Source organism: Phocoena sinus, chromosome 5 (genome assembly GCF_008692025.1).
Source record: "Phocoena sinus isolate mPhoSin1 chromosome 5, mPhoSin1.pri, whole genome shotgun sequence".
In the NCBI taxonomy this organism is placed as follows: domain Eukaryota; kingdom Metazoa; phylum Chordata; class Mammalia; order Artiodactyla; family Phocoenidae; genus Phocoena; species Phocoena sinus.
This window is the reverse complement of record NC_045767.1, coordinates 93146170-93157927: the sequence shown is the minus strand read 5'-3', so window position 1 is coordinate 93157927 and position 11758 is coordinate 93146170. Positions and strand designations below refer to the sequence as shown.

General features: G+C 40.6%; 1 protein-coding gene across 1 annotated transcript in view; it reads left to right on the top strand.

The window, feature by feature from the left end:
- Positions 1 to 3100: 3100 nt before the first annotated feature.
- NUP54 (nucleoporin 54) overlaps positions 3101 to 11758 on the top strand; it is a 30809-nt gene continuing 22151 nt past the window's right edge. Inside the window, exons 1-3 of the mRNA XM_032633452.1 lie at positions 3101 to 3254; positions 7064 to 7147; positions 7544 to 7693. Coding sequence (XP_032489343.1) covers positions 3188 to 3254; positions 7064 to 7147; positions 7544 to 7693 — 301 coding nt within the window. The 5' untranslated portion in view covers positions 3101 to 3187. The remainder of the gene's footprint in view (positions 3255 to 7063; positions 7148 to 7543; positions 7694 to 11758) is intronic.

Below are 11758 nucleotides of genomic sequence, written 5' to 3'. Positions count from 1 at the left end.
TGAAATTGCACTGGAAATTGTATGTTATGTCATCAGATGTCCAGTGGTCTGTGGAGTTTCATTTGAAAGATGCTGTCTGCCCTCCTGACGGACTCAGGCCTGAGTCACACCCTTGGGCCACCTCTGCTTTCAGCTCAGCTGCAGTTACAGGCAGCCTGACAAGCCCCACTTCAAGAAGGTCCCACACTGTGCTCTTCTGCCTCAGAGCTTTCTCCTGAGCCATGTCAAAGGTTTTGGTCCTTTTCAAGGCAAATGGGAAGCCATTGAAGTATTGTGAACTGGGTTGTTGGTCAGAGTGTGTGTGTGTGTGTGTGTGTGTGTGTGTGTGTGTGTGTGTGTGTGTGTGTGTTTAGGGGGGCTGGAATGGGAGATACGACAGGTTTGTTTAGAAAGACTCACTCTAGCTGCAGGGTGAATAAATTGGAAGAGAGTCAACGTGGATGAAGGGAGGTCAGTTAGGAGGCTGTTGTGTTAGGTGGTTCCTTTAGGGTCCCCACTGGATCTTGTCTGGGTGTCATGCACTAGCCTGCAGGGTGAATTCCACAAAGCCACATACATAGCATAGGTCAAGTAATGGCTTTAATGGGGAAAAACAAAATTCTGGAAAAAGGAAGGCACAGACCCTCCATCTTCCTGTCATCCCATGGTGAGGCAAGCTGAGGGCCAGGGCACTGTTTGGTCTCAGTGCAGAGGGCAGACTCCTTCTAGTCCACCTTTTTATAGGGCGAAGTATTGTCAATGGAGGAATACACAAGCAACTGAACAAGGGGCAATTTGGACTTGGGCTGCCCATGGAACGTTGCAACCTCCACTGCTGGGGTGAAGAAGACACCAGTTACGTGGGACATAAAGTTGGGTGCAGCCCCTTCCCCTCCCCTAGGAGAAGGGGGAACCCCCAGCCACAGCTAGCTCATTTGCCAGACAACCTAGAATGAATCTTACTCATTGCACTGCGGTAGTCTAGGTAGGAGCTGGCAAACTTTTTTTTCTGTAAAGGGCCACTTAGAAAATAGTTTTGGCTTCACAAGCCTCTCTGTCGCAACTACTCAACTCTGTACTTGTAGCATGAAAGCAGTCATAGACAACATGTAAGCAAACGCATATGTCTGTGTTCCAATGAAACTGTGGACAAAATAGGCAGCAGCCCACATTTGGCTCATGGGCTGTCTGCTGATCCCTGGTCTAGGCAAGAGATTACGGTAATTTGAATCAGGAAGATGGCAGTGGAAATGAAATATTTTAGAAATATTTAAAAGATAAAATATATAGGACTTGGAGATGAAAATGGGAAAGGCAAGGGAGAGAAACATGTCGAGGAAATCATTCATTCATTCCACAGTACTGAATAAGGGCCTATCATGTGGGTGGGCGCTCTGCTAGCACCAGGGACACAGCCAGTAAATAAAACAAAGTTTGCTGCCCTCATGGAGCTAACATTAAATGGGGGCTGGGGGGCAATAAATAGGTGGTGGTAATAAGAATATTAAAGCAGCCAGTGACAGGAGTGGGATGTGCACTTTTAGAAAGGGTGATCAGGGATGGCTTCCTACTGAAGAAATAGTCATCCATTCTTTTCCATCTGAGATTGTTCTCCCCTTCCATCCATAACTTCTGTGATCTGGCTCAGCTGCTGCTGCTTCTTTCTCGCAGGCTCTCTTGAGGGCTGTCCCCTCTGGTCTAATTACTGATGCTCAGCTGCATCTTCTCACTTGATCCTCTCTTCCTGACAATCTCATTGGCACCCAGGCTTCAATTACACCCTTAAACATGGGCCTCTCTGTTCCACCTCAGTCCCACATATCCAAGCGCCAGCTGGATATCCTCAGCCAGGTTGTCCTCAAATCCAGTAAGTAAAGAAAGGATCTCATTTTTTCTTGTCTCCCTCCCAAATTCCAATGACATCACAGTGTACAAGCCAGGAACCAGGGACCCTTGCTAGACTCCTCTTTGCCTGCCTCTCCACACCCCATCAATCATCAAGTCCACCTGCTCCCCAGTCTTCATTCCTGCTGTCCTCATCCGTATATCAGCGTTCTCACTGGGACTTCTGCAATGACCACTATTAGCATTATTTAATTGTATGAGTAGGTAACCCATTTACATTTTCAAAAACTAAACGGACTTTATACTGCAAAGTCCTCCCTCCACCCATCTCCTTGCCACCCAATTCATCTTCTCAGAGGCAACTGATGTTATTCATTTAAAAAATGTATCTTTCCAGGAATATTTCATACAAATATATGTAATTACATATTCTAGCCCTCTTTTTTTCCCACCCAAATTGTAGCATTTAGAACACATATAGTGTTCTAAATTGTGTTTATATAATTTACCTTTGAGTTCTTTCTTTTCAGTACATAAAGAGCTTTACTTGGCTGAATAGTATTCCTTTGTATGAATGCAACTATTTAAGCAAAACACTGTTTCCTATCATTTGTTATTATAAATAAGGCTGTAACCTATAACCTTGTATTCCATTAATTTTGCCAAATCATTTACAAGATAAATTCCTAAAAGTAGCATTGCTAGGTCCAAAGACAATTTTAATTTCGATAGACACAATGACTTTTTTATTTTTATTAAAGTTACAGAAGCACATAGATTTAAGAAGCAAATAATTCTACAAAGTTTCTACCAAGAATTCTACAAAACAAAAAACAAAAAACCTAAACGGACATCATTCTCAGAGGCACTTCTTTTAGCCGCCTTCTTTTTTCTTTCTTCTTTTCCCCACCATTACCCCATGACTTTGACATGCTGCTTCGTGAATTTTTGGTTTCAGTGTTATCCACTGTCTCTCCACTATGGAGAATGAGGATTTCGCTTTCTTTCCTACCCTGTCTTCATTGGACACTAGTATTCAGCCTGCTGCACATCTTTTCCACGGGGCCTCCCTAAAGCAAGTTTTTAAGGGCTCTCAGGCGGCACGCCACGGCGAGCTAACCAGAATCTCACATTGGTTGCAACGCTCCAAACCACGTGAATCCACAGGCCCCCGGAAGCAAGCCCGGCCGGGGGCGTTCCCTCTCCACGCTCCACCCCCTACGCCTTTCAGGCGTTCCGGCTTCTTAGGCTAGGCCAGAAAAGAGGCGGAACTCCGAGATCCGGGTGTGGTTTCCCAGCGGATCGAAGAGCGGAGTGCACGGAGTGCCGCGGGAGCAGCACCCTGGCCCCCTGCTCCCGCGACATGGCCTTCAACTTTGGGGCTCCCTCGGGCACCTCTGGTACAGCTGCAGCCACCGCGGCCCCTGCGGGTGAGTCCCCCAGACCTTCTCCCGGGGAGGAGGGAAGGCCTTTGGTCCAGCCCTTCGGTCCGAGACTCTTCGGCTTGGGGATCCTGGGGTCTCCTGCCCGCGCGGAGACTTTAGGGGCTTCGGTAAAGGGCGGGCGGCAGCAGAGCGGGCGGAGGCGGCTCCTGAGGAGGCTGCGGGGAGAATGGAGGCCCAACCCGGAGCTCGCGCGCTGCGGGTGGGTCGCCGCAGGGCCCTCTCCTCCTAGGGCTCGTTTCCCGCCGCCTGGGAGTCGGACTCGGAGAGACCGGAGGCGGCTTCTCTCACCCTTTGCCGGAGACCCATCCTTCCCTCCCCAACTCTACTCACCCTCCCCACCTCACGGTCCGGGACGGGCACGAACGCTCGCTTGGTTCCCGCCGCTGGGCTCGGCGAGGACAGGGCTGGGGAGCCTTGGGCGCTGCTCTGCGGCTCCCTCGGCCCTGGCCCCTTCGGTTCTTGCTGCGAGACTACACGCTCCTGTCCTCCTTCCCGTCCCCGCCTCCTCGGCTTTCTTAACTCGTTTGGAGCAAAGTCAGGGTTTGTCTTTGTTCACTTCTTTGAAACCTCCTGCAAACTCTTCTAATCCTTACCTTGCTTTCTTTTCTTTTCTTCTTTCTTCTTCCCCCCTCCCCCTTTTAAAATTCTGTTTGTTTCTTTGCCTACACGCCTATCAGGATTTGGTGGGCTTGAGACTGCCAACTCCACCGCCAGTGGGTTTAATTTTGGGGGTTTCGGATTAACTGCTAATCCTGCAGTGAACTTTAATATTGGGAATTTCGGTGTTTCTACTACCTCGGCGACTCCGTTCAATTTTGGTAACAGTCTGGCAAGTGCAGGTAGATATGCGGGTCGTCTGTGTAACGAATGTTGGGAGCTGGAGTCCAAGAATATTTTGTGGTTCCAGAGTTTGGGAAAGAACAGCGACTTGTCTAACAAGGAAAGGAAATTCATTTCCTAATGTCGAGTCAAAAACATTTGTACCAACTTTTGACACTCTTAAAAAATTTGGTTTGGGGAAGTCTGGCAAGTTATAAAGTTCCTTTGTTAAATTTGCATTTAATTGAACAGAATATACCTTCCAAGTGATAAGTATTTGGAATGGATTTTTATTTTGAGTAGAATATATCTTCCAAATTATTAGATATCTCTTTCGAAGTATAAGCTCAACAGTCAGGCCCATTTTCCTGGAATTCTTGGACTCCTGCAGTCATTTTTTTCCATTTTTCCTGCATCTTTCATTGGAACTTCATTTGATTGTCCTTGTGTTTCCTGAGAGAAACAAGTCTTATACGAACAGCAGCAACCTGTCTTGTTTTTTAACCTGTACAATAATAATAATGTGTTTCTTTGGCCAACTGAGCAGATTAGAATACATTTCTATAAGATAATGCAATTATAGAAAGAATCCCCAGTTCTTTACTGGATTTTTTGAGAAATGATCAGAGAGAGCAATTTAATTTATTCTCAGATAGCATTAGCTTCTAAAAGATAGGCTAGATGTCTTTGTACTCAAAAAGGTAATTATGAAGATTCTGGTATCTATATGGATTGTTTGAAGCTCGTTGGAAATTCTGCAAAACACAAACTATAACGTGTGTGTGTGTGTGTGTGTGTGTACATATATATATATATAAATTTAAAATAGGTCTATGTGTACCTTGCATACAGTGACCCTATAGGAAAGCCTTGCTCCTCAGCTGCTCGTATATGAATTTATTATTCATATTCTCTTACATATGCCACTTATGCCCATGCCAATTATATGCATTTAGTAAGCATGATTTATTCCCTACAACATATTTGGGAAGTCTGGCATTTTGTGCAGTTACTTGTTACTGCAGTGTGAATATGACCTTGGCAATCTGATTCGAAACCGTTTTGAATGATAATTGAAGTTCCAAAGATTAAACAATCCATTATCACTAAGGTATATTTAAAGTGATCACATATCACTGTTGTTTGGTATGTTTACTTTTCCCTGTTTGCTTAAAATTGGCACTGGGTAAAACAGAAACATTATTTTGAAGTTTGTGTTTCCGACCAAACCCACCCAACTCATAATTCAACAGTAATAAATAAACCTGTTGGTATTTGCTTGATTTCATGTTCATTTGGAGTTATCACTGTGAAGTTTTGAGTTGTGATAATATAACTGTTTTAACTACTTTTATGTATGTTTATGTATGTTGATCAACTTCAGCAAAAGGCTGATTGAAATTCTTGTTTACTTTTTTATTTTATATCCTTGCAAATCCATTTTTACTAATAAACATTTTCACATTATGGAGCATGTTAAGATACCAATGTTTTTATTGTATAGCCAATTCAGAATATATCTTAGTTTTTCTGTGAAAATTAGAAGTAATGAAAAAGATTAGGAACAATGTTCAGTACTTTAGGTGATTTTTATCAAAATGTTTACAGTTTTCAGTACTGCAGTAGAACCTAGAAGTAAATAGAGTATTTGGTTGTGCCTGCATGCAACATGTAGTCTATTCTTGAGTAATTTTCCAAGTCAGAGTCATATGATGACTATCAGTGGGTTGGGTTTTTTTCCTTCTTATATCTTTTATGTTACAATATTGATGAATCTCTGTCTCTTATGCCAGAAGTATATGAGACTAAAAGTTAGAATCCCAGAGAGTCTGCAGCATAACTCAGCAGTAATGGTTCAGACATTTGTCTTAAAAGTCTTTTTTGACACCACATTGGTGATCAGGTAAAGACCGACAGTAAGGAGAAAAAAGCCATTGTGTATTGGCTGGAATTCCATTCCATTCATATGTCAGCTTCGATATGGTTAAGATTAATTTCGTTTCTAGATTTATCTAAAAGTGAAATTTGTGTATCTGTCACTGTTGTGGCGGAGAGCCCTGTGATAGCTCTGCTCTCCTTGCCAGCCACTGCTGCCTTGTGATTTTTTTCCCCTTATCTCTTCAAGAAACACATTCTTGTTTACACATACCAATATAAGAGTCGGTATATTGGTATGTTTCATTTGAAAAGTTGCTCAGTCTTGATGGAGACTAAGTAGAAATATAAGCTAAAGTAGAGTATAAATTAATTCACCGACGCCAGGGTTGCAAACTGGCAGCACAGTCTGCCAGTGTGATCTGTTCGTCACATTGTTTTAAAAATATTTGAATTAGTTGCAAAAAAATAAATTGACTTCAGGTTTTAAATTGTGTAAATTTCACACAGAAAATCTAGATTTTCTATTTCTTGGGAAAAACGGGAGTATACAACACTACTAAACTGCTACTAAATTCTAAAGCCCGCACACTACTGAATTCTCCTGCAGCAGTAATTTGCTGGAATTTAGGAACTGCTGCCATTTAAAAAAAACTGTTCACACTGGTCCCTTCTGGCAGTCAATAAATGCCTAGTCTATTTCTTTCATGAATGTTATCAGCCTGTATCTTGTAGGCATTTGAGTTTGCAACCCCTGCTGTAAAAGTACACAGTCATTTTAGCGTTAACACTATGACAATAGGCTTATTAACATGTTTACTCAGCTGTAGCTTAATCACCTCTTTAGTTGAAAGGTATATATTGCATTGTGGTATTTCTACTTTAAAATACTTAGTAGCTCATTTCTTGCAACATATTGACTTCTTGATTAGTAGTATAGTTTTTTAAAAATTGACGTTAAAGTAGAGAAAGGAAAAGTTAGACCAATATATTTTGTCTTTATGTGGAGCAATTGCTTATCATGTAATTTGAAAAGGAAATTACCTCATATGTATACAAAAGATTCTTCCTTGCTATTTTATTTATCCTTTTTTAATTAGGTGGGTTTAGTGGATTTGGGACACCGTCTACAACAGCAGGTTCTGCATTCAGCTTTTCTGCTCCATCTAACACGGGCACTACTGGTAAGAGGACATCTTTTTTTTTAATTTTAATTTTATATTTTTTTGGCTGTGTTGGGTCCTCGTTGCTGCGTTCAGGCTTTCTCTGGTTGTAGCGAGCTGGGGTTACTCTTCGTTGCCGTGTGCGGGCTTCTCGTTGCAGAGCACAGGCTCTAGAGCACGGGCTCAATAGTTGTGGCTCGCGGGCTCTAGAGCGCAGGCTCAGTAGTTGCGGCGCACGGGCTTAGTTGCTTCGCGGCATGTGGGATCTTCCCGGACTAGGGCTCGAACCCGTGTCCCCTGCATTGGCAGGCGGATTCTTAACCACTGTGCCACAAGGGAAGCCCAAGAGGACATCTTAATTTGTAGAAGCACCTTTTTTTTTTTTTACCTTAAACAATTAAAATTTTTCATTCAAAGGACTCTTCGGTGGTGCTCAGAACAAAGGTTTTGGATTTGGCACTGGCTTTGGCACAACAGCTGGAACTAGTACTGGTTTAGGTACTGGTTTGGGAACTGGACTTGGATTTGGAGGATTTCATACACAGCAGCAGCAGCAGCAACAAAGTAGTAAGTATAAGAGGTTTTCATTTTCAGATATAAAGCCATAACAATGTAGGCGACATTGTTGAGTGCACTGTTCAAAACACTTTAGTGGATATCTTTTTTTTTTTTGGAGGAATTATAAAGTATTCCAAAAGCTACTTCTTGTGTTTATATACGATGATAGCACCTGGCAAAGAAACAGATTGGCATGATTCTGATTATAAGGCCTCTGTGTTTAGTATCATTCCTTTAAAACTTTTGTTGTTGTTGATAAAAATAACACAAATATAGAAAGTGGCACAGAAGTACAGCTTCGTGAATTGTATATAAGATGAACGCCATTGTAACCACTGCCCGTGTCAGGAGGTAGACCCTGGCCAGCCACTTCAGAAGCCCTCCACGTTTCCCTCCTAGTCACTTCCCCATCAGAGGAAATATAGTTTTGCCTTTTGTGTTGATCACTTCCTTACTTTTCTTTATGGATTTGTCTTGTATTGTTTAGTTTCATTTGTCTTAAATCTCTGTAAGTTCCCCTTTTAGCTCTTTCTTTTTTATTTATTTTTCAATTTGTTGAAGAAATCAGATCATTTGTCCTGTAGAGGTTGTCAGTCAGAACTTTACTGATTGCATTCCTATTGTATAGTTAGCATATCCCTTTGTATAGTTAGCATATCCCTTTGTCCTCTGTATTTCTTGTAAATTGGGTTGAATCTAGGGGCTTATTTACGTTGATAGTTCAGTTTTTTGTTTGTTTGCAAGACTACTTTATAGGTAGTGTTGTATTTTTATCAAGAGGCATATAATGTCTGATTCTCTCTATTTTTTGTGATGTTAGCAGCAGCCATTGGCGATCATTACCTAGATCCATTAATTCATTGGGGGTTGTAAAATGGTATTATTCCAACCGTCTGATTCCGTTGTCATTTATTTGTTGAAATACTTCTATAAAGAGAAACTTTACCTCATCCACTATTTGGTTGATTCTTTCCCTTTATTCTTAGCTTTCAAAATAAAGAGTTGGTTCCCTATCATTCTCCAAAGGTAACCAATTTTTTTTTTTATGTCAAGAACTCAAGTATTTAAATTATTTGATATTTTTCAGTCCATCGCAGTTTTCCATATTGATGTTTAAATTGTTCCATCTTTGGCCAGTGTAAGCTTCTTCAGGTTGATTCCCAGGTCCTTTCAGACAAGTGTAGAATTACTCTTTGATAGCTTCCTTACTAGCTGGTGTGGCAGTATGTTCCAGGGTTATCTTGTATGGATTAGTTTATTTAATTGTCACAAGAACTCTGTGAAATAGAACTCTTGTTACCTCTATTTTATAGGTGAAGAGAGGTAACTGAGAAAATTGTGACTTTTCCATATATCTTCCAAGATGTAGTATAGGAACATAAATTCAAGTTCCTCGACTTCCTTTGTAATGCTCCTTTTGCTTTTCCATAGTTTGCTACCTCTTAAAATCACTTTTGTTTCATTTTTCTTAGGTAAGTTGATTGATTGGCTGAAATTCACCCTACTCAGTCATTGAAGATTACTAACATATTAAACATGAATTTCAAGAATTATCTAACCAATAGGATGAAGATAATAGAATTATTCTTTCTGGTGTTACAATTATATCTTTCTTACTGTCCTTCTCCAACAATACAAAGTTTGATGGAAATCCAAGTAGTTAAGGAGAAGAAAGGAAAAGTGAAGTTTTTTCTTTGTTTCTTGACATAAAGTCTCTTCAACTATAAGTTATTATAGTTGTGCTTACTCTTGTTAGGAAAAATGGGAATTTGAATCTGGTGCTGTTCATTTTCAGAATGAAAAGGGCTCATTCTGCCGAGTGTATGTTTTATGTCAGGTGCTGGGTATATAAGGTTGCTCGTAGTCTACAATGAGATAGAATAACAAACATCCAATTAGGTAGAATAATTAACATTCAGTTATAAAAAATATGTATGTGTGAAAGCACTAAAATAGGCCCATACAAGGTGCTTTGGAATGTAGAGGAAGAGTTGAATCTTAAGGGAATTAGCCAGTTGATAAAGTCAGAAAAGGGTATTCCAGGCAGAGGGAATAACAGTGACAGAGGCACGAATGCATGGCATGGCGTGATGAATTTGGGACCTGCTGTTGAAAGGAGTTTGAGTTTAATCTGCAAAGATTGTGGAGCTTTTGCCTCATTTTTTAAAACTCCTGCTTGTATGAGGTGCTTGCTGTCTGGTTACACCATCTCTGATATGTCTAATCTCTGTTATCTGCTGATTCCTGGACAGTACCTTTTCTTCATTGAACACTTTGGCAGCTGGCTCTGAGTCCTGCTTTTCTTTCCAACTTGTACTATCAATCTGGGTTATTTTAGCATTCACATGGCTATGTACTCAGACGGCCATACCATCTACCTTTTATTCCAAAGACCTTCTCCATTTCACTTTAGCCACAATTCTTACCTTGGACTTTGGCAACATCTGAAACTGTTCTAATTCCATAATCAATCAATAATCTAATTCCAATCATCAATAATAGTGCATAATCAAACATCCCACAACCTATTGCTCTTTTAGCCTGACTTTTCAACCACTTCTAACATAGCTGTTCTTAGACCTCATTAGGATCTTAGAGCACTGACACTTTCTGCTCTTCCATCAGCTCCTTCCTGTCTCACTGTCCTTTCTAATTATCTTAGAGCCCTTGTCCTTCCATTTCAGTCACTCTTGCCAGTATGCTAAACTTCCTTATCCTTGTATCATGTCTGCTGGAAAAAACAACCCCAAGCCTGTGTAAGCCCAACTGTCTGTCTAGATACTGCTTGAGAAAATCATACAGTACAGAAGATTGAATCTCTAAATTCTTAATCACCAACCCAGGTTGGGGCCTCAACATTGCCTGGTAATCCTGTTAAGTTTTTATTTTCAAATTTTTCTCCCACTTTCTGTAAGTTATTTTAAACCTTTATTCTCTTCAAATCTCAAAGTTCTCTGTTCTCACTTTTAGTAGATGGCCTTGACCTCTGCTTCAAAGAGAAAATAGAATCCCTCATTGTAATTCCTTCAGTTGCCCACTACCGAATCTTACTTACCTACCTACCGCTGTAACCCATCCTTTTCTCTTTTTGCCTGTGCTCTGGATCTCATATCCTCCCACCTTCTGGGGCTCCTTGTGCTGTTGATTATTTTTCCCAGCAGACCCCCACCCCATTCTACCTCTCACCCCCCACCAAAAACAAAGTCTTCAGCTTCTCTGTCCGAGGATTATTCTCATTCACATTTAAACGTCTGAAGTTTCTTTTTTCTAAAAACAGAAACAAAAAAATAAAACTACTTTAATTTCACATCTCACTTCAGTTATCTCTTGCTATCACTCTCTTCTCGCCTTCACAAACTACTTGAAATAGATGTAGAAGAATGGGATCCCCTGCTGCTGTCTTCTGTTACCTCTTAGCCCACACTAATCTGTTTTCTTCTTTCTTTACCCAGTCAAATAGTTATGGTCATTAATCATCTCAAATCCAATGAGCATCTCCTGTTCTTTAATTGTGAAAAATTCAAATACAAAAATAGTAAAATGACCCCATGTTGTACCAAATAGATTCAACAAAGGTCAGAACTTGCCACATTTGTTTTATCTATATCCTCCCTCCCCCCTCCTTTTTTTTTGAAAGTATCAGTACTTTAAAGCCAATCCCAAACATGTAATTTCACCCTTACTTTACTGCTTTACTGTGCTTCTCTCTTTAAAAACATGGAGTCATTCCAACTCACAATTACTAATTCCTTGGTATCATCCTTAATCAGATTTCCCCATATGTCTCAGTAAAGTTTTCTTCAGTTGGTTTATTTGAATCATGATCTAAACAAGGTCTCTTAAGCTTCTTTTTAGTATAGAGAATTCCCTGCTTGGGTTTTTTTTTTTACCCCACTCATGAATTGTTACAGAAACTGGACCAGTTGTCCTGTGAAATATCCCCCAGTCTAAATTTGTTTCCTTGTAGAATCATTTGACTTTATGCCCCATATTTCTGGTAAATGAAGTTAGCTTTAGGTACTTTATTAGATTTAAGTTTGACTTTTTGGCATGAATACTTTGCGGGTGGTGCTG